Source organism: Lissotriton vulgaris, chromosome 2_1, assembly GCF_964263255.1.
Source record: "Lissotriton vulgaris chromosome 2_1, aLisVul1.2, whole genome shotgun sequence".
NCBI lineage: Eukaryota > Metazoa > Chordata > Amphibia > Caudata > Salamandridae > Lissotriton > Lissotriton vulgaris.
In genome coordinates this window covers 1,760,309,457-1,760,331,719 of record NC_141687.1, presented here as the reverse complement: position 1 = coordinate 1,760,331,719, position 22,263 = coordinate 1,760,309,457, and the positions used below count along the sequence as shown (strand labels likewise).

General features: G+C 48.3%; 1 protein-coding gene across 1 annotated transcript in view; it reads left to right on the top strand.

The window, feature by feature from the left end:
- The window catches only part of LOC147733250 (mucin-2-like), a 596,915-nt gene that overhangs the window by 259,485 nt on the left and 315,167 nt on the right, over nt 1-22,263 (top strand). Inside the window, exons 22-23 of the mRNA XM_086958940.1 lie at nt 2,130-2,369; nt 7,703-7,859. Of these exons, the coding sequence (XP_086815066.1) occupies nt 2,130-2,369; nt 7,703-7,859 (397 nt within the window). The remainder of the gene's footprint in view (nt 1-2,129; nt 2,370-7,702; nt 7,860-22,263) is intronic.

Sequence of the window (22,263 nt, the reverse complement as noted above, 5' to 3'; positions counted from 1 at the left end):
TCCTCATAAACAAGGCCCACAGTATCCAGAGAGGAAAAGATACCACGTCCTTGTTCCTAACTTCTGCCCCTCAGTGTTCTAGTTTCATCCCTCAAGGCCGGCCTTGGGCTTGGGCATGGGCAAGCTGGGCCCCGACCTGGAGTGCCAAGATTAAAAGGGGCGCGGCAGGGAGCTGCCTGACATAATGTTATGTAAACAGCAACTAGCCCATCCCAATTGGTCTCAATCAACCCGTTAAAGACTTTGTAATCAGCCTTCAGTGTTACTTTCTGCCCCGTCAACCCCCTGCTTTCTTTCAATCTTTCTCACACCTCCCGCCATCACACCCCAATGACCACCTATCCCACAACAAACACCAAATGTTCTTTCTGCTCAGGCAGCTATCCTGATCAATACGATTTAGGGCCAGCCCTGCCCTCACTAATAGTTACTAGGATGAATCAGCTACCTTGGGCCCTATTTTGTAAAGGGAGCACTTTCCCTGTATGCACCTTAAAACAGGTGCACCGAGCGTAAATAGGGAAAGTGCGCCCTATTACATGGGATGCGCTGCCCTCAGGGCGGCCACGCACTTGTGCTGCCATGGGCCAGCACATTCATTTGAAGACACATCAGCTGCTTTGAATCCGCTCAGTGTTTCACAATGCAGATGGCATCCCGTCTGCACTTTTAAGGGGGATTCCAAGCTAATAGTCGGTCCCTGCCACCTCCCCCCTATCCTCTTTTTTTCTCCTCTCTTTTCACACTTTCTTTCCCTTCTCTTGGGGCCTACAGAAACGTCAACTACCAATATCAGCCTACCCTGCGAAGATGCCGAATGTAACCACAAGGTGCTTGTATCTCACCTGTATCGCCCCCTGCATTACCACTGTACTGAATAACAAAATGTCTTCAATAAAATTCTTTGAAATAAAAAAAAAGAAATCCCCTTGCACGCTGGTGCAGTGAGTGACTGCGCCCGCCTGCATGCGTATGTCTGGGGGTCCATGGTTCCCTTTTGCCCTTCCAGAGGGCTGCAATCAGTGTGTCTCCTGACAGCTTCTTTGCCTCTGCATCTGTGTCTATAATACAGAGCAGAGGCAAAAGGATTCTCTAATTTGATTGGGCTATGAGGCACATGCATCAATGTAGGCTTTTGAGATACCTTAATTGTGATTATTAAGGAATCGCAATTAAGGAATTGCAAAAGCCTATGCATGTAGGAATCGCTATAAAGTGAGTGATTCCCAAACATTCCTTAATTGCGACTCCCAAATTGCCAGTCGCAATTAGGGAATGCCTTCCCATTCATTCCTATGGACCTATAGGCCCATAGGAATGAATGGGAGGTTGCATGCGCAATTTGAGAGTACGAATAGGTACTCGCAAATTGCCATGCAATTTCAAGGGTGCAAGGGTGTCAAAAGGACACCCTGTTGCACCCCTGAAATTGATCCGTGCACATGCTGCACACACACATGCCCCAAGGGCAAATGTGTGTGTAACCTACAACTTTGAAAAATGCACTTTAGTGCATTTTTCAAAGTTTAAGCAAATTACCATCAAGTACAAATTGATGGTAATTTGCGCACTCTATTAGCAAAATCGCAATTTGCGATTCCATCATGCATTGCATTTAAGGAATTGCAATTTGCAATTCCTTAAATGCAATCGCAATTTAAGAAATCTCAATAATTTGCGATTTTTTAAATTGCGAGAGGCTGACACATTGATGCATCGCAGAAGCCCTTTTTGCGGGTTCTAACGTCCGGGTTCTAACGTCCGATATTTGAGAATCGCACAAATGGTTGATGCATGTGCCTGCTAGTCCCATGCAAATGAGTGTACACCCCCTGAAGATAGCACTTGAGCTTTATGTGCGCCAGCGCTATCAATATTACAGAATGGGACACACAAGCGTCTGGGGACCCTTCCGTAATACCAAAGTGCGCCTGGGTCGCACAAACGGGATGCAAACACCTGTTATGCCCCCGGGGCAATTCCATAATACGGCCCCAGGTAGTAACTGTCCCTGTATCTGATTTGGAATGGTTCTTGTTGTGGTGGTGTAGCTTTCCTATATTGTCGTTTGCGGACGTTTAATTTGCATGGTTACTCCTTTATGACACTGTCTTTCCTGGACTTTACAGGGGAAGCTGTGTGGACTTTGCGGTGACTACAATGGCGATAGAAACAATGATTTCACCACCAGAAACAAGGCGGTCACCGAGGACGTGATGGAATTCGGCAACAGCTGGAAGATGTCCCCTAAGTGCCCTGATGCTAAGGAAGTAAAAGGCTCCTGTACCGATAAGAAAGAAAGTCGAGAGTGGGCGCAGAAGAAGTGCAGTGTCATTGCCAGCAGAGTCTTTGCTCCGTGCCATTCTCAGGTGCCTGACATCCTCATAACGGTTTAGATTCTGATCTGTTTCTATTTATTTCATAAAATTGCTACATTTTTGTTTTTGCTTAATGCTCTTTTTAAGCAAGTTTGGAGCAGGGTCTCTTTCTGTGAAACCTCCTGAAAAAAATATAAATCGCAAAGGTGTGTATGTATCTGACTTCTTTTTTCTGGTAGTTATTCTTGGGTGCGGCCATGTTGGCTGTCAGGACTTCTTGTTTGCAGGACCAAATCGGTGGATCGGTCCTGTTGCCTCCTGACTCTCCACATCACATTATAATACCAGCCACAGATCTCCAGCTCTATCACTTACCTAGGCGCTCCCTGATCCCAGCATGGCAAATCTTGCAACAGCAAGCAAGGCTCTTCAAAGTACATTGGAGATCTCTCTGGGCAATTAGTTCAATATGTTATTTTGCGTGGACTACTGAAATGAAGGAGGGCCATGCTGTGAAAGCCAGGGCCTTCCGAGTTGTTAGAATTTCAGCAGAGAATAAGGAAATAGCCTTTGCTGTGCAGCAGACCAACCCCCAGATTCATCAAAGTCCTGTTTTGCAAGTCCTTAATAGCGATTTTTAAGGAATCGCTATTAAAGACTCGGAAAACGGGATGCATGTGGAAATCGCAATATTTTTAGCAATTTCTACTGCTTCCTTATTTGCGATTCGTTAATTGCGAATTGCAAATAAGAAATGGCTTCCCCATTCATTCCTATGGGCCTAAGGAATGAATGGGGAGTCATTCCTTATTTGCGGTTAGCAATTAGCGAATCGCAAATAAGGAAGCGATATCAAGGGATTTCAAAGGACACCCTGTAGCACCCCTAAAATGGTAATGTACACTGGTGTTGTGCACACACATGTGTGTGTGTAACATACAACTTAGAAAAATGCACTAAAGTGCAGGTTTTTGCTATTTACCACGTAGTTAGACTTCGCCTTAAATAGCGGCCCCAGATTCGTGCAAATTCGTAATTTTAAAATGGTTCATGAATTGCATTTAAGGAATCTCAAATTGAGATTCCTTAAATGTAATTATTGGCAATTTAGCGATTTCTAGAATTGCGATTTTTGCATTTGGGATGATGAATCCCAAATGCAAAAATAGCGCTCGCAAAGGGCCAGATTCTCAGAATCTGGCCCTTTGCGAGCCGATTTTGGCTTGATGAATCTGGCTGTATGTCACAAAGTAAACACCTAATCCTGAGCCCCCAGGGCTCCTAACGAGGCCACATCACAGCCCAGCGATTGTTTTGAAAACCTTTCCATCACCAGGCTGGTTGGTTCTGTGGCAGTTATTCAAGCCTCACTCAGCAGAAGGTGCATTCGCATCCGGTGAGGACTAGAGCGGCGTGTCACCACCAACGTACGTTCTGTCGGTCCATTTAATTAGATGAAGTTGAAAATGAAAGGACTTGACAGAGAAGGAATAAGTGCAAGTATTACAAACTTTGCAAAAGGAAAAACAATGGATTCTTTTCTGTGCTTTTCGCTCCATCTGCTGACAGCTGCAGTTGTCAGAAGCGGTTCGGCAGCCCCTTCCTCTCCAGCTATCACCCCTCAGAGCTACTGTGAGAGTCTGCAGTGAGCTGCCGCAGACAGGCCCAGTCCTGACTGCCGCAGAGGAAGGAGTAGGAGTCTCTGTCTCCAGTGGCTTCTGGCAAAAAGTTGGTACCCCTGCTATGTCCTCTTCCGCCCTCCGAGTTCATTGGTGACGGCCAGGTCATGCAATGAATTCTGGGAAAAGGCAGGCTCACTAGGCATACAGGGGCGGTTCTAGGCTCATGGGGGCCCTGGCCAGGGAGCTTAGGTAGGGGGCCCGGAAGAGGGGGTCCGGGCGGGGCGGAGCCCCCCGGAGCTCAGGGGGGGGGGTCATGGTGTTTTGAAGTGGAACAGAGCCGGAGGCTGCCAAATCCCTGCCAGGGGCCGCCACGCAAATATGTATCCATCCTCAGAGGATTATTATATTAAGGATATATTGGCGTTGCGGCCCCTGGGGTTTGGCGGCCCTGTGCAGGTGCACAGCTTGCACATGCCTAAGGCGGCCCCTGGGGCATATGATGAATATAGTTATCTCGGAGGAGCTTCCGACTCCAAATGAGGAGGGTTTCTTGACTAGCATTAAAATGTCATGGCCCCATCGAACCAGTTCACACGCTCATTCGGTAGGTCACGACGATCAAGCTGAAGAAACGCATACACATCGGAAATAGTAAGGAACCAGAAGCATGGGTTTTCTTTTGCACAGATAGATTGACCCACCCCCTCCATCAAAGCATGCACTGTCAGGGGAAAGGGTGTGCACACACAACTAGGCACTGCCACAGCACCTCCTGCCCGCCAAGATTAGCGGCAGAGAACTGTGTGTCCTTGGGGAATCTGCAGAGGATCAACTGGTGAGGTAGTCCCCCACAGTCCACACATTCCTGCAATGGGGAGCAGTCTCAAACCAGCAAAGCAAAAACTAGGCTGTAGATGATATTTGAGTGTACGTGGAGTGGAGTTGAATTAATTGCTATTGCAATGGATAAAAACCTCTGCCACGACTCAGTACACAATCAATCAATTGATCACGGAGATTGTAAGCACGCTACTCACCTGTGAGGGTCTCAAGGCGCTGGGAGGGGCGGTCCGCAATCCGTTCAGTCAAAAAAGGTCTTTAGCACTTTCCACAATGGAATCCATGTCCCAGCTTAGTCATCTGTGTCCAGCATTCAAGAATTGGGGCAGGGATAAAGGAGGGGAAACAGCTCTTTTTAGAACTGTGAATGCAGGTCTCCAGTGGGGTCATTGCTGTGGTGTAGGCTCAGGCTGGTAGGCATGGCATCTGGCTGTCTGCAGGGTGCCAGTCATTGAAATGTGTGTGTGGGCTTAGATCTCGAAGGACACATACTTCCCATCCGTGACACAATGGTATGTTTCAAGTTCAAGTGATACATGTTTTGAGTTTCAAAATCTCTGAGTTGTCAAAGATGCAGAAAGTTGGGCCTCATCACCTTGTAAAGATCAAAAATACGTAAGCACATTGCTCAGCGTATGGATACATTTCTGCTAGTGTATGTGATATAACGCTGTCTGTGTGGAGGAGCTCAATGCCATTAGTTACTCTAAACACGCTGGGTCTGACACTATACAATAGTTCATCAGAATCGTGCATTTGCTCATCTGTATATTGAGCCCGAATGTTACTGTCAGGGGGTGTGATTGGGACTTTTTGGTGCATTTAGGTCTGGCATACTGATCTGGAGAGATGAGGGCAGTAATGAAGCACCCCACCAGGCACCTGCCTGGAGTACTTCAAAGAAAGCTAAAAGGTACTTACAGGCTCGTGCCTCAGTCCAGGTGAGACGGAGAGCCTATGGTTGGGCGATGATATGGCATATGGTCCACAAGTGTACAGGCAGTGTGGCTACCGAATTAAACTTTCAAGTTCAACAGTGGGACATTGATGGAGATGGACACGTGCAGATGGAGTTAACAGATAGAAACGACTCTTTGCTCACAGGATTCATTGTACCACGCTAATGGAAATGGTGTAGGTTAACAGATAACAGTAAATGTTGTTCTGATTTGGAATTACTACAGTGTCCAATGAGAGTGAACTGTGACATCTGTGCCCACATTGGTAAAGTCATTTTACCACCTCCATAGTATGTCCAACCCAGCAGGCGTCCTAGAGTATTCAGAAGGTTGGCCCAGCCAGAAACTATATATTGAAGGGTCGAATATTGTTTAAAATCTGAGATGTGTCGATCAGGAGGAGCAGCCACCGTGGCCTCAACTTGGTGGGAAACAAAGACTGCAGGGTGGAGATATGACCAGGAGTCAGAATCTGCTGCCTGCTGTGCCATACATGCCCACACATGCTTTAGGGTGGCTGGCTCTGGTGCCAGACCTCTGGAAGCCCCATCTTATTGTTTGGAAACCCATGGTTGAGCCTCAGAATTCTTTCCATCTTTCTCTGAGACAGTTGCTAATTCAGTCGGCCTTCAGGGGGATCTTGTAGTCTGATTTCATCCACACATTCTCCACCCTGATAGTGACAAGGGCTGGGTTACCTTGTAAAAGAAAGGCTGAATTTGAGAGTGACTTCACTGGGACGTGCAGCAGTGAGGTACCTGATTCGCTTTCTATTAAAAGTACAGCTATGAACCATTTACAACACCCAGAGGCCTGTTGTTATTCTTGTATCTCCTGTTAGAAGATGGGCCCAACACGCCCCCACCCCCACAGCAGAGCGGTAGGCATGGACCCACATTTGCTTGTATATCAAGTGAGAACATGTAAAACGTTCTGTAGATTCAGGTCGTGGGCTTTGCACCTCATAGTCAATTTACCCACGATGGTGAAACTTTTTTGGATCCTTTGTGGTCCGTAGGTGCTCCAATGCTCCTGAGTTGAAATATACATGTAAATCCTTCACTGAGCAGCTTCTGTCATTTCTGCAAAGTTCCAAAGATGCCATAACTCCAGCTCCAGTGGTTTCAGCAGCCGCAAATGGAGCTGATGAAAGAATCCAACAGACAGCAGCTGCTCTGGCCCTTGACCATGTATCTGGCCCCCAATAAATGAGGAAAAGGGTCACCATAGGGTGATTACCTCTGCCAATCTGGGCGCGAGATGCAGCTTTGTGACAGGCTTATCTTTACTACAGATTGAAACACGTGATGCCCTGGGGCCTTCCGGTCACATTACACACATACATGACTGCTCAGTCGAACTCCTGGCAGATCTGGCATTTGATGGGCGTTTTCACAATACGCCTTGCAGATGAGTCCGCAGCGACAGTGGCAGCCATGCTCCACCAGGGTGCCAGGCCATGTTTCTTGTGTTTACCAGAGGTGCCATGCCACGGTTGGCACCGCACCTGGCCATGGTTCGCGATGAGATACTATTGTTATTGCAGCGGTGTGGGGATAAAGATGCAGATGCTGATACCAAGGCATTTTTGGCTGGTTTTCTTTCTTGATGGTGTCTCCTGGACAGGAGGACCATTCACGTACCAATTAAAACTAAGATAGAAAGAACATCGTGTGTGACCTTATCCTTGAACAACTTATCATGATTACCTATACCTTTACAACTGTTGTGTGCGCTTGACTTGCTGTTTGACTTTTCATAATGGTTAGTTCCTACACCCTTGGGTTGCAGAGTTTTTAGGGTTCTCTCTGCACAAGCAGCACCAACCAAGATTACCTCTCGTGTGACTACTCAAACCACTACATGTTGTGCGCCATTCTATTCTGAATACTAATAACCCCTCGCTGAACTGTTAAAAGATGCAGATGCTGATACCAAGGTATTTTTCAACTTCCCGCTGCAGGTGGACCCCGCTCCCTTTTACGACGCCTGTGTCAGTGACACCTGCGGCTGCGACGTCGACGGGGACTGCGACTCCTTGTGCACGGTGCTGGCCGCCTACGCCCAGGTCTGCAACGACGTGTGCATTTGTGTTCGCTGGAGAAGCATGGAACAATGTCGTAAGTATTTTTCAATGGCGTCAGTATGTGTGTGTGTGTGGGGGGGGACGTAGTAACAGATGAAGAGATGAATAGAAAGGGAGGACAGGAGAAAATGTGAAAGAACACAGGAGGGAGTGAAGGAGAGGAAATGGAAGGGGTGAAAAGTGGGAGAGAGAACAAGGGAGAAGGGAAAGAAAGAATGTAAAAGGGGGACAGCTGAAGCCGTAGAGTGAAAGGGAGACCGAATAGAGCAGGGAGGAAGTAAAAAGAAATATGAAAGGACCTAGCCCAGAGAAGCACAACGGAGAGATTAGACAGTATGATGAGGAGGAGCGAATAGCATATTATATGATTAGCAAAAAAATTGAAACAGGCAGCACACAAATTGAAGAGTGAGGCCTTGAAAATTTGAACAGTTTAACATCATAAATGTATGTACCCAACTATGCAAAACGTACCAAGAATGGTTTCAAAATAATGAAACACAAGTAGCCTACACTAACATTACTAAACAGAGAAAAAATAATAATAGAAGATACATGTGTTAAAAAATGTGCCCCAAATCTCCAGAAATAATGACCTCCAGTTGCATCAAAGCATACCAACAAATATAAACCAGGGTAATAAGGATGAAAATAGGTTGCCAAAATATTCAGCATTTGGGGTGTTTATTTTTTTTGCCAAATCTAGCTTTGTCACAGCCTTACATGACTTTCCTGATAGGCCTGTCTTCTGGCCTCTTCTACAGTTTATTTCGTTTATTGCTCCTATGTTTTTAAAGAGGTTTTAAAAGTATTCTTAATTAAATTTCTTAATAGTCCATTGAATCAGGGACATAGTGTAGTCAATAAAGGAGGAACATTAACACGCACCAGACATCAAACTAGTAAGCACAGTTAGGTAAAACCAAAAATGGTCTTTGCACCCAAAAAAAAACCTCATAAAGAAACAAAGAAGATACGAAGTTCTCCTTACCAGGAGGTTGACATAGATGTCTAGAGATAGACAACTAGTGTCGGCGGGTGGGGAACTGAGGTTGCTGAAGTCTCATGTAAAAGCATATTTCGGTTTATAAGTTCTAGATTTGTGGATCTGCACTCAACACCATCTACTACACGAAATGGATCTAGAAATTTGATTCAAGTAATTTATTGGTAAATCTGTCAATACAAAAAAAGTAATTCAACTTTAATTTATATGAAAACAGTTTCTTAAATTATGATATTTTAGGCCGTCTACTTTTTTGAATAAATAATTGTTTCATTTTTTGGAGGAAAGAGCAAAGGCCTGCACCCATTTTAAAATTATTTATCTCTTCCTCGTCTCTGCTTTTCCCTCTGCCCTGCAACTCCATAGGCTTACTAGTTTCACCCTTAGTTTGTTGCTTAATCCTCTTATATGGAGCCTTCTCTCTATCTCCCCAGTGGTCCCTGCACGTTCTGCTCTGATTCCTTTATTTGAGCCCTAGTACTGTAAATCACCCCTTTAGTCATTTCGGCCTCTAACATTACTGTATTTTAACTACCAGTGACTCAATTTTTGTCTCTTTGAAATATTGCAGCCCCTTCTAGCATTCCACTTATTCTTGTTGCATCTTCTGTGTTGTGTGTACACACACCTACTTAGACTTTGATAGTGAGATTCTACGTTTAAGAGCCCAATTGGTGGGCTTGTGATTGATGTCTATCTGTTTGTATAATTTTCTTTCCAGTCATTTAAGTGATTAGCTGTCTTTTTACAGCTTTAGCTGTTTTGTACAGTTTTCCATGTAACACAGTTATAGCATGCTGAAAGTGTCAAAAATGTAATTTATATTGACAGGTAAAATAAAAGAGAGGATATATAAGGGTCCCAGAAAAACGTTTTTTGAAATACCTATCAGTCTCTTCACGGGGCTGAACGTGAAATGAGTATATATGATCCCATTCGCATGTGTGATGAAAATGATTTGGTTACTTACCAATATTCTTCGTTACTCTGAGTCATAGTCTTCCTCGTCATAGTCACCTTGGAGCACTATGTGTTTGGGGCACAGCGTTTATCCATAGAGAAAAATCCCCACCCAACATGGCGGCCTGATAGGAAGTAATTGTCACATGACCTATAAGGGTGGGGAAAACCCAGACCATATCTTGTAATACACAACCAAGCAAAAGAGCAACTCAACCAAAGGAGAGAAGCAAAGAAGACCCAACAACCAATTCAGCAACCAGAAGGGCCATTGACACTTTTTGTTCATGCCCCAACACCCAACGGCGAGAGGGAGGGAAAAGGATTATGACGAGAAAGGCTGTGACTCGAAATAAATGATGATTACCGGTAAGTAACCAAGACATTACATTCCTCCACCGTCTTCCTTGTCACAGTCACCCTGGAGCGTATGCCAAAGCACCAGATGAAACAAAAATGAAAACCAAAAACCACTATGATGCAAAGAAAGTTTTTTTGCAGATGAGCAAAAATCAGTGAACTGTAGCAAGAACAGCAATCCCCAGAAGACACTCCTACCATCCTCAATTTATAATGAGAGTGGAAGGTGTGAGGGGAAGACCAAGCTGCAGCTGCACAAACTTCCTTTAACGAGGCTCCCTTAAAAGGCGCCCAGGAGGAAGCAACACCCCTGGTGGAATGCCCATGAATGACAGGAGGAAGAGAATTCCCTGAATGAAGATAGGCAAATAAAATAGCTGACCTAACGCAACCGGAAAGAGAATCCGTCATAGGGCCATGACCATGCCTGGCAAACCTAAAGGTGACAAACAGAAAATCCACCTGACGAAAAGGGGCGGTTTGCTCAAGGTAAATTACAAGAGCTCTTGTCAAATGAAGAGAACTAAGCAGGATTTCCGCCACCATAGAGGGGTAAGGGAAAAAAGGCTGAAGAACAATATCCTGGGCCAAATGGAAAGGAGAGGGTACCATGAGAAGAATGACGGGCTCAGGGCGAAGGACAACCTTGTCTGGAAAAACCCTCAAGAAGGGAGAGTGACAAAGCAATGCGCCAATCTCCCCCAAACACCTTCCTGAGGTGATAGCCACCAGAAAACACAACTTCAGGGCCAGAAACTCCAGAAAAACAGAAGGAAGTGACTTAAACAGGGAGTGTTGCAAGGCATTAAGGACCAGATGGACATCCCATAGGTGCGCAGGAGAAGAAACCACTGGCCTCCAAAGATAGAAACTTATAAGAAGGCAAGAATCCAAGGACTCAAAATAGAGGAGAGAGGCCCCCACTGATAGCCTTGATGGTGGCCTACTGGTTACATAAGTAAGAGACCAACAGCCCCATCAAGAACCTATACGGGAAGAACTCAAGAACAGAGCCCCCCTCACAAGAGTCACAGACAAATCCCCACGAAGAACACCAACCAGAGAAATTCTTCCAGTGCCATTCATAAGCCTGCAGCGTACTGACCTTCCTAGAATTCTGAATGAAAAGAGCCTCCCAACATGGAGAGGTACAGGCAGAAGCCTAAAATGAATAGGACTGAGTTTGAGGAGATACAGGAGCTAGTGTTACCATGGACACATAGAAGCTGGTTTCTCCAGGGCAGATCATACCTGGGGTGTATCACCAGGTGACTTATGCAGACAGCAAAGCTAAGCAATGGTAAGTTTTGATGGGGAGGTGTGACAGACCCTCACAAGTTAGTTGTCTCTCCTGCACTCCCACTTGAGTGTTTACTGGGAAATTATCTCGTAGTGTCTGAATGTTGAGGGGTGGGGAGACTGCTCCATGCACGGATGATGGGCCTCCCTGAGTGGGTATGCACTGTGACTAGGTCACAGACTACCCAGAAGGGAAATGCTGGACACTTGAACCCTGAAACAATGGGCCAAGCAACCAGAGACAAGAGCAATATTTATGGTGAGCCAGCTGCAGGAACTCCAGAGATGCAGCAGGAATCTGACTCTGAGGGGGAGCATCTGATATCTGAGGAAGGGATTCCAACCCTGGTAGATCTGTCAGATTTGTCAGAATTGGCAGGAGCCTGTGGGCCCTCCAGAGAGGAGTTTTGTCAGGGGCAGAGAGATTGCCACATTCTTGAGCGCTTGAGGCAGACTGCCACAAAGCAAGAGGAGGGGGGTAACAGTGGATTCCACAAGGCCTACTGGGAAGGTGGGGTTCTCTACAGTGAGGCCAGAAACCTCAACACATGGGACAGCAGCAGGTTGTTGGTTCCCCAGAGGTACAATGAATTCTTCCAACCCTTAACTCATGATATCCCATTGGCCGGCCATTTGGGGCAGAACAACACTTGGAACCATTTAGTAAACCATTTCTACTGGCCCCATATGGCTGAGAAGGTAAAAGATTTCTCTAGCTCCTGCGTCATCAGTCAGGCCAGAAGAAAGTCAGGGGGCAAGCCATAGGCTCCCTTGAAACCACTGCCAGTGGTTGGGACTCCCTTTGAGAGGGTGGGGGTGGACATTGTTGGTCCCCTAGAACCATCAACTGCATCAATGAACAAGTATATTTTGGTGGTAGTAGGCCATGCCACAAGACACCCTGAAGAAATACACTTCAGAACAGGCACTGCTCCTTCAGTTGCTAGGACCCTACTTGGTGTGTTAACCAGAATGGGTTTCCCAAAGAAGGTGGTTTCAGATAGAGGCACAGACTTTATGTCCAGCTATATGAAGGCAATATGAGAGGAAGGTGGTGTTACCTACAAGTTCACCACCGCATATAATTCCCAGGCTAATGTGCAGGTGTAGCGGTTTGATAAGACCCTGAAAGGCCTGATCAACGGTTTGTCTGACAAACCCAGGAGGAGATGGGATGTTTTCCTCCCAAAAAAACGCATAAGGTGATGGACAGAATGTTGAACATTGGCAAAACATTCACCCCCAGTCACAGATCTGGGTTTAATCCATAGTTATTTTTGCTCACCACGCCACCCCAGTTCAGACATGGCCCTATGCAAATCAGTCCTGACCCTGTGCCTCATGGAAACAGTCCAGCCCGAACTGCCAAGCCATGTTTTCCCTGGACCGGACTCAAGCATCCTAGGACCAGTGTCTGGCTATCAGCCGTCATCAGCCAGGATAGCTTGACTCCAGTGGCGTAGTGAGCACGAAACCCACGTCTGGGCATACTCTTCCCACATAGGGCAAACAGAAAAACACACAAGGTGATGGACAGAATGTTGCACTTTAGCAAAACATTCACCCCCAGTCACAGATCTGGGTTTAATCCATCGTTATTTTGCTCACCACTCCACCCCAGTTCAGACATGGCCATATGCAAATCAGTCTTGACCCTGTGCCTCATGGGAACGGTTCCAGCCCGAACTGCCAAGCCATGTCTTCCCTGGACTGGAATCAAACATCCTAGGACCAGTTTCTGGCTATCAGCCGTCATCACCCAGGATAGCTTGACTCCAGTGGCATAGTGAGCACGGGACCCACGTCTGGGCATACCCTTCCCACATAGGGCGAACAGCAAAACAAACAAGGTGATGGACGGAATGTTGCACATTGGCAAAACATTCACCCCCGTCACAGATCTGGGTTAAATCCCTCGCTATTTTGCTCACCACGCCACCCCAGTTCAGACATGGCCATCTGCAAATCAGTCTTGACCCTGTGCCTCATGGGAACAGTCCAGCCCGAACTGCCAAGCCATGTCTTCCCTGGACCGGAATCAAGCATCCTAGGACCGGTTTCTGGCTATCCTTCATCAGCCAGGATAGCTTGACTCCGGTGGCTTAGTGAGCATGGGACCCACGTCTGGGCATACCTTTCCCACATAGGGTGAACAGCAAAACACACAAGTTAACAGTGAAGCATCACACATACTACAAGCAGGTGATGGAGCAGTTTGCTGATCTGTTCTCTTTGACTCTAGGTATCATCACTTGGTTTACCTACACCATTGACACTGGTGACAGCCTACTTGTTAAAAACAAACTATACAGGGACCATACCAGCAATAGCATCAAGAGTGAGGCAGTTAAGATGCTTAAATTGGGAGTAAATGAGCCCGCTGACAATATATGGGCCAGCACTGTAGTGCTGGTACCCAAACCTAATCCCAAAACAGTAAAGAAGGAGTTAAGATTCTGTGTGGACTACAGAGGACTCAATGCAGTCACTTAAACGGATGCTCACCCTGTACCTAGAGCTGATGAGCTCATTGATAGGGCTGGGGCTGCTTGGTACCTGAGTACATTTGATTTGAGCTCAGGCTACTGGCAGATTGTCCTCGCTGAAGGAGCCAAGGAGAGGTCTGCATTCTTCACACTCAGACCAGGATAATGCAGCTTAAAGAGGTGGAGGAACTAGCTAAAAACTCAGTCAGGGAGTATGGGCCTCTACAGAACACCCCTAATATGGAGCCATTTCTGTGTTGGGTGGATGCCACCTGGGACAGCGTCCTATTAATCAGATTCAGATTTTGTATCATAGGGTGGCATTTGAGCTTGCCTTTGCACCAGTTGACCTCAGTAATGTTTTAATCTGTGCTTCTGACAAGCCTTTGCTCCAGAGTTTGCTTCATTTTACTTCTTTCAGTAAGTTGCATTTGGTATTCTCCAAAAGGTTTTTAATTCCTTTAATACGAGCTTGCAGTATTGGAAGATGTGCAAAGGCGTTGTTACACTTTCAAGGGTTAAACTCCCCTACGACTTACATCGCCATTTGTTCTTTTTTAAAGGGTGCTATTGCCAGGAGAAAGCAAATGTTGTTTTGACAGCTTGATCCTGCCATTTCGAACTGTTTAGATGATGATTGAAGGGAGTTGAGCCCCATGGCAGGATTCCCTTATTTTGCTTGAAGGGGACTTTGATTGTGTTTTCACTAATTATTGTATTTGTTGCTTTTCGACTTGTTTTATTGAGATAGTCATGAGATGTATTTTTAATAATGCTTTTTATGTTTGTAATGGGCTTTTATGGTTGTGTTTCACTGCCGAAATAAAGTATTATCTGATCTGATTTGACATAATGCACCCAAGTGTGCACTATTGTAATGCCTGCTGGCATTTTAAAGGCAGCACTGCCTTTACCCTAAATTAATATGCAAATTCAATTTTGGATTTAAAGGAACTTCCAAAGTCTCAAACTACCTTATTTTTACATATCACCCCTAATGTCTCCCCCAGAGGCCCCATGGATAGGGTGCCTTGTAAGCAAGGACATTATAAAATATGTTTGATTTGCCCTGGTTGTAGTGAATGGCTCATTAGGCTAACATTGAGATCATTTATTTAAGTATAAATATTGACAGGGACCACCTACAATATACTTCAAGGTGTCTAATTAACAGTTAGGATAAATCCAACAACCTGCCACTGTTAAATTTGTCATAACTATTACAGAAAATAGAATTAAAAAAATAATCTGCTAGCCAAAGTCCAGCTTTCCCACTGCCCTCCCCTGATTGCAAAAAACACAGTTGATGGACAGAATGCAGAACAATGTCTTACATTCACCCCAGTACAAAGATCTGGGCCTAAATCCATCGTTTTTTTGCACCCCACACCACCCTAGGTCAGACAATGGCTGTATGCAAATCAGCCTTGACCCTGTGCCTCATGGGAACAGTCCAGCCCGAACTACCAAGCCATGTCTTTCCTAGACCGGAATCAAGCATCCAAGGACCGGTTTCTGGCTATCAGCCTTCTTCAGCCTGGATAGCTTGACTCCAGTGATGTGGTGAGCCTGGGACTCACGTCTGAGCATACCCTGCCCACTCGGGTGTGAGTGTTTGATTAATTCAGATGCTCCGTCCATCACCACCCCCTTTTGTACCGCTTTTGGCCGCCATAAGTGTGGCAGGGTATGCTCAGACGTGAGTCCCTTGCTCACTTTGCCACTGGATTCAAGCAAGCCGGGCTGAAGGCGGCTGGAATGCCAGAAACCGGTCCTCGGAAGCTTGTTTCCGGTTCAGGGAAGACATGGCTTGGCAGTTCGGGCTGGACTGTTCCCATGAGGCACAGGGTCAGACTGATTTGCATATAGCCATGTCTGAACTGGGGTGGCAGAGAGGGCTAAAGAACGGTGATGGATTAAACCCAGATCTTTTGACTGGGTGTGAGTGTTTGATTGATTCAAATGCTCCGTCCATCACCACCCCCTTTTGTACCGCTTTTGGCCGCCATAAGTGTGGCAGGGTATGCTCAGACGTGAGTCCCTTGCTCACTTTGCCACTGGATTCAAGCAAGCCGGGCTGAAGACGGCTGGAATGCCAGAAACCGGTCCTCGGAAGCTTGTTTCCGGTCCAGGGAAGACATGGCTTGGCAGTTCGGGCTGGACTGTTCCCATGAGGCACAGGGTCAGTCTGATTTGCATATAGCCATGTCTGAACTGGGGTGGCAGAGTGGGCTAAATAACGGTGATGGATTAGTGGGCTAAAGAACGGTGATGGATTAAACCCAGATCTTTTGACTGGGTGTGAGTGTTTGATTGATTCAGATGCTCCGTCCATCACCACCCCCTTTTGTACCGCTCTCCTGATTGGCCAGCCTTCCCCAGGCAGAGCCAGAGCTGGTTGATGAGGTGTGAAGTGTCTTGTCAGAGAAGACAATGGATTTCCTTTGGGTGTAGAACCTTAACTTCAGAAGCTAAAAGGCAGGAAGGGGTGATGGAACCAAACTTGTGTGCAAAGGGAGAATGACTGTTTGGGTCCAGCACAGGCAGACCCCCATATTCTGACCTCAACCCCACAAGAGCCTCAGTAATTAGATTTGTCAGCGGTTTGGAAGGGGTGTGTTAGTGAAACACCTCTTGACACCCAGACACTGTGAATAAATATGACAGAGCTGCATAGCTCCTCAAATCTTCTGCCTGAAACTACAAGGAGAAGAAGGACTGCGCCGGGATGCCCCAGGGTAGCTGCGCGCTTAAGAAAACATAAAATCAAATCAAATCAAATCAAATCACTGCCTTGCTGGAATCTGAATCTGTAACAAAGGAGTGCACTCTGATGCCCTGCACCTGCTCTACAATCCGGTAATATAGCACTGATGACTTTACCTTGCTTCAGGAGGATTAGGGAGTGGACTCCCTGCAAGCTACAGGTTAACAGAGCCCACCTGCATCACCTCTATTAAGAGTCTCCATCCTGGAGTGCGTCCAGTGGATTTTTAAGGATTTGTCCAGGTGCATTGTGGGAGTCCAGACATCCCAAGAACCAGCTAGGAGATTCCAGACCTTTAGCTTTGTGTTTCAGACACTTTGAACCCTCAAGAAGACCTTCTGAAAGAAAATCCAGAAGTTTGGTTAGGTTGGGCACTTTTTGTCTAGACTAGACGTCGAGAGTTAGGCTGGCTACCTTTAACGGCGACCAAGCCTGGATTTCAGGTTCGTCCCACTGAAAGTTCTGGAGTTCCAGATTTCCAGAATTTGACCGGGGCCTTGTGGAAAAGCAATCAAACGACGTTTTGTCAAAATTGGGCTGCTGGAGTTGACTGCTCGACATTGAGAGAAAAATCCTCCAGAAAGTTTCTAAGTCTGAAGGTGCTAAGATGCTTAGTGTATCTGACCAGGGCTCCATTACTGTCGGCCTCAAACTTTGACTCTGTCCCTGTCAAGCACATCCAGGTATCCCAAAGTGGCAGTATATGTTTTAAGCACTAAAAAGAGTTTATTCTTTAAAAAATTGTGTTTCCAGATCCCTACATTGATTTTTGTTGTTGTTTTGGTGTCCAATTGTTCATAAAAATATCATGGGTTTTCTTTTTTTAAGAACATTTTTTTATTGTGATTTGTATAATACATGAAAACTATTTTAATAACATGCAAAGTATCCCACAATGTACATCATAAACACAATAATAAATAAGATCCCCATGAAGAATAATAGGATCATAAAAAAGGAAGAAAAGAGAGAGAAAAAAAAGAGAATAAATAAATAAACAAATAAATAAAGAACAGTAGAGTTATCACAATTAACCAACACAGTTTAGGTTTAAAGTATTTTATTAAGGCATAAAAAAGAAAAAACACGGGGAGGGGATCAGGAAGTCAGGTAAACATACAGTACAAGAAGCAAAACGTTGCAGCGAGTCAGAAGAAAAAGAGGGAGGCAGGATGCCCCAGAGGGTAACAAGGCAAAGACATAAGGCGATAAGGCACTGTGAACGACCCCCCTGTAGGCCCCCACTCCCTAGGCAAGGCCAAGCCAGAATAGGACTCCGCTACACAGTAAAAGAGAAGCATACCGTTCCACCAGCCCCTTGACCCCAGAAAAGAAGGAGAAAGAAAAGCAAAGAAGGAGAGGAAAGAAAACAACACCCCAACATCCCCGTCCGAAAGTCAGCATTAGAAGCATATAACTCCACTTCCCACCCCCGACCCCCGGCCCCCAATCCGCAAATTCACTCCGCCGCTGGCGCCGGCGGCGTCAGCCTAAGGAGGCGCAAGTACCGTGGACACGTAAGCTCGCGAAATTCCGTGGACAGCAGTGCCAAAAATGGATGCCAGAGCTCCTCAAACTGGTCAACATTCCCAGCCACCGTTAGCGACATCTTCTCCATGCCCAGTACCTGCCAGAGCCTATGTAACCAACCAGTGATAGAAGGGGCAGTGGGGGTGCGCCAAAGTACAAGTATGTTCTGAACGGCGGAGCCTAGCGCAATCGCAATCTGCCTGCCCCTGCGGGATTTCAGCGGGTACATCAGGTCATTGGGGAGGCCAAGCAAGACATACGCGGGGAAGCGCGGAAGCTCGATCTCAAAATGCCTATCCACCTCATCTAAGACTTCCTTCCAGTAGGCCGACAGCACCGGGCACTCCCAGAGAATGTGCGTGAGGGTTCCCTCCTGTCCGCAGCCGCGCCAGCAACCCTTATCGCCTATTTTGCGCATCTCGTAGAGCCGCTCCGGGGTGTAGTACCAATAGGTGGATACTTTAGTGAAGGTTTCCGTCAGCCCAGTGTGGTACGCAGAGTGCCTCGCCCGATATGCAATCTTGTCCCACTCCTTGTGGCTCAGGGTCCTGCCCAGTTCCCTGTGCCAGCGCTCCCTCCCTGGGTTATGGTAATGAAACGGCGGGGGTTGGAGAAACTTATACAAATCAGTGATGAGTTTGGCGTCCGAGGCCCGGGTTACCAACCATCGCTCATAGGGCGTAATCGAACGGGCGGCGACGTCACGCACTGGGGGTTGAAGAGCCCAGTGGCGGACTTGCATGTAACGCAGTCTGTCCCCTTCCGTCAGGCCAAACTCCTGTCGGAGCTGCTGGAAGGGGAGCACGCCCTCCGGCCCGTAGATCTGGAAAAGCGCTCTGCATCCCGCACTCACCCAGTGGGAAAAGGCCCCCGGCTCCAGACCCGGAGTGAAGTCCGGGTTGCCAGCAATGGGAGTGAACGGCGATGGAAAAGTGGTGAGCTCCCGAAGCTCACACACCGCGTCCCACACTCTTAGCGGGACCCGGTTGATAAAGGAGGCGTAGAGATTAGGCGGGCGGTGAATGCGCCGCAGGAACGGGACCTCCTGGAGGGTACGGCCTGCAACTGCCTGGTCTTGAAAGAGCCAGTGTTTGTCCGATTCCCACCGGCTCCACTCCGCCAGGTACCGGAGCTGCGCCGCCTGAAAGTACTTCCGGAGGTCCGGGACTCCGAGACCTCCCGCCTCCGGGGCAAGCATGGAGAGGACCCGCTTCATCCGAGGCTTACGTCCCTGCCACACAAAGCGGGAGATGTCTGCCTGCGTCTGCCGTATCCAACCCACGGGGGGCTGAAGAGGTAGAGCGCGAAAAAGATACAGGATCTGGGGCAGTATCGTCATCTTCACCGCTGCGATACGGCCCAGCCACGAGAGTAGGCCCTTGTTCCATCGGCCGAGTTCCTCTTTGATCTTTTTGCCCAGAGAGGAATAGTTAGCTGCGACCATGGCAGGCAGGGAGGGAGCAAGCAAAATGCCCAGGTAAGGCACCGTGGAGGAGGACCACTGCAAAGGGAAGAGACTTTGAAGGTCCCGCCTGGCGTCGGCAGAGAGCGACACATCCAGTGCAGCCGACTTAGCCATGTTCATTTTAAAGCCCGCGACGCGGGCAAAAGCGTTCAGTTCCTGGACGCAGGCAGGGAGTGACCTCCTGGGGTCATCTAGGGTCAGCAAGACATCGTCCGCGTATAAGCTGACAGTATGTGTGTATTGCCCCATCTTCACCCCAATAGCGTCCGGGTTGTCGCGAATCCTCTGCGCAAACGGCTCCATATAAAGGGCAAAGAGGAGCGGCGAGAGGGGGCAACCCTGTCTCGTGCCGCGCTCAATGGCGAAACTGCTGGAGCTGTGTCCATTAACACGCACTAACGCCGACGGTCTCCTATAGCAGTTAAAGACCATAGTGCGGAACTTCTCGCCGATCCCCAGTTTCCCAAGAACCAGCTCGAGGTAGGGCCAATGAACCCTATCAAAGGCCTTCTCCGCGTCGACCGATAGCAGCATCCGCTCCCCCGGGACGCGTGAGGCCTTTTCCAGCACGTGCGTCACCCTCTTCGTGTTGTCGACCGTCTGCCTACCGGGTACAAAACCGGCCTGATCCGCCTCCACCAAACCTGGTAAGTGTAGACCCAGCCTGGCCGCCAAGATTCCGGTGTAAAGCTTGAGGTCCACATTCAGGAGCGAAATGGGCCGGTACGAGCCGCACAAGGTCCGGTCCTTCCCCGGCTTAGGGATAACCGACACAGTCGCCGAGAGGAGGTCCGGTGGGATGGCACCCGGTTCGGAGAAGGAATTGAACAAGCGAGCCAGGAGAGGAGCGACAGTGGGACAGAAGGTCTTGTAGAACAAGGCCGTGTAGCCATCCGGGCCCGGGGCTTTACCATGCTTCAGCCGTGCGATTGCGGAGATGACCTCCTCCACGTGAATGTCCCTCTCTAGGTGGTCCGCCTGGGAGGGGTCCAAGGCCGGGAGGGTCACGGAGTCCAAATAGGCCTCAGCCTCTCCCGGTGGGGAAGGTTCTGAAGCGTACAGTGCCTCGTAAAAGGAACGAAAGGTATCTGCCACCTCCGCGTCACCGGAAACCGGGATCCCATCCACTCCCACCAGCTCCTTCACCACATTGCGTTGCTGCGCAGCCCTGAGCCTATGGGCCAGGAGTTTACCGCACCTGTCTCCGCCGGTGTAAAAGGCATGTTTCAGGCGCAGCGCTGCGTACTCCGCCCGATCAAGATCCAACGCAGAGAGGAGTTTCCGTGCCGCCTTCAGTTGCTTCCAAACACGAGGAGCCCCCGTTCGGCGGTGGACCTGCTCAAGCTCCCTAACCTGCGCCGTCAGTTCCTCCCTCTTGCGCTGGCGTTCCTTGTTTTCCGCCGAGGAAATGGAGATAAACTCTCCCCTAACAACTGTTTTCAAAGCCGCCCACTGCGTAGCCAGGGACGTGTCAGAGTTGCTATTGTGGGTCAGGTAGTCCTGGATGACTTCCTCCACTCGCTTCACTACCGATTTCTTATGGAGAAGCGTGTCTCGAAGCCGCCACATCCCTCTGGAGGGGGGGGCCGCCGGCCAAGCAAAGACCCCGGAAACCGGCGCATGATCGGACAGGGACAAGACCCCGATGTCCGCCGCCGTGGCGGCCGAGCGGAGCGGGCCGCTCACCAAAAGATAATCCAACCGCGAATAAGTGCGGTGTGCGTGGGAAAAATATTAGTAGTCCCTATCGGTGGGATGCATGGTGCGCCAGAGGTCATGCAGGTCCATCTCCGCAATCTGGTCCTGTACCGCCTTAGAAAGCTCCCCTGTCTGCGGAAAGCGCTGGGCAGACCTATCCAGAGTGGAGTCGAAGACCATATTCAGGTCTCCCCCCAAGATAATATGGCGATCGGGCGAGGCAGTAACGTCCACCAACACCGCCTCCAAGAAACGATCCTGGTGGTCGTTGGGGCTGTAAACCGAACCAACCGTAAAGGCAACACCTCCTAAGCGCATGCGATACACCAAAAGCCTCCCCTTCTGCTCAGCATGTTTATACAACACCTCCCCCCTAAAGGAGCTTGCTAGAAGAATGGCCACCCCAGCGGTCTTAGTCGCAGCAGAGGAAAAGAGTTGCGTGGGGAACTTGGCAGAGCGCAACCTATGGCAATCCCTGGGAAGTAAATGGGTCTCCTGCAGGAGGCAGATATCCGCCTGCGACCCCTCCAGCAGGGAGAGGATCGCCCTACGCTTCACGGGGTTATTCAGACCCTTAACATTAAGGGTCACTACTTTCAGGGGCGGCATCGCCTCCAGGGAAACAACGCGCTATGCAGCAGGCGGGGGATCAGCGGAGGGGGTGCGCGGGGCAGGGGCGCAGGGAAGGCCAGTAGCGGCATCGTACACGTTCGGACAGTTTCGGACGGGACCCCCCCCCACAACAAACCAACAGTGAAACCCCCCCAAAACCCACTTATGGCAACCAGCCAAAACAAAAAGCAGAAAACAACACCCCATAGTCTCAGTCTAGCCCAAAGGGGCGAGTCTGCAGAAAACAGTCAAGTG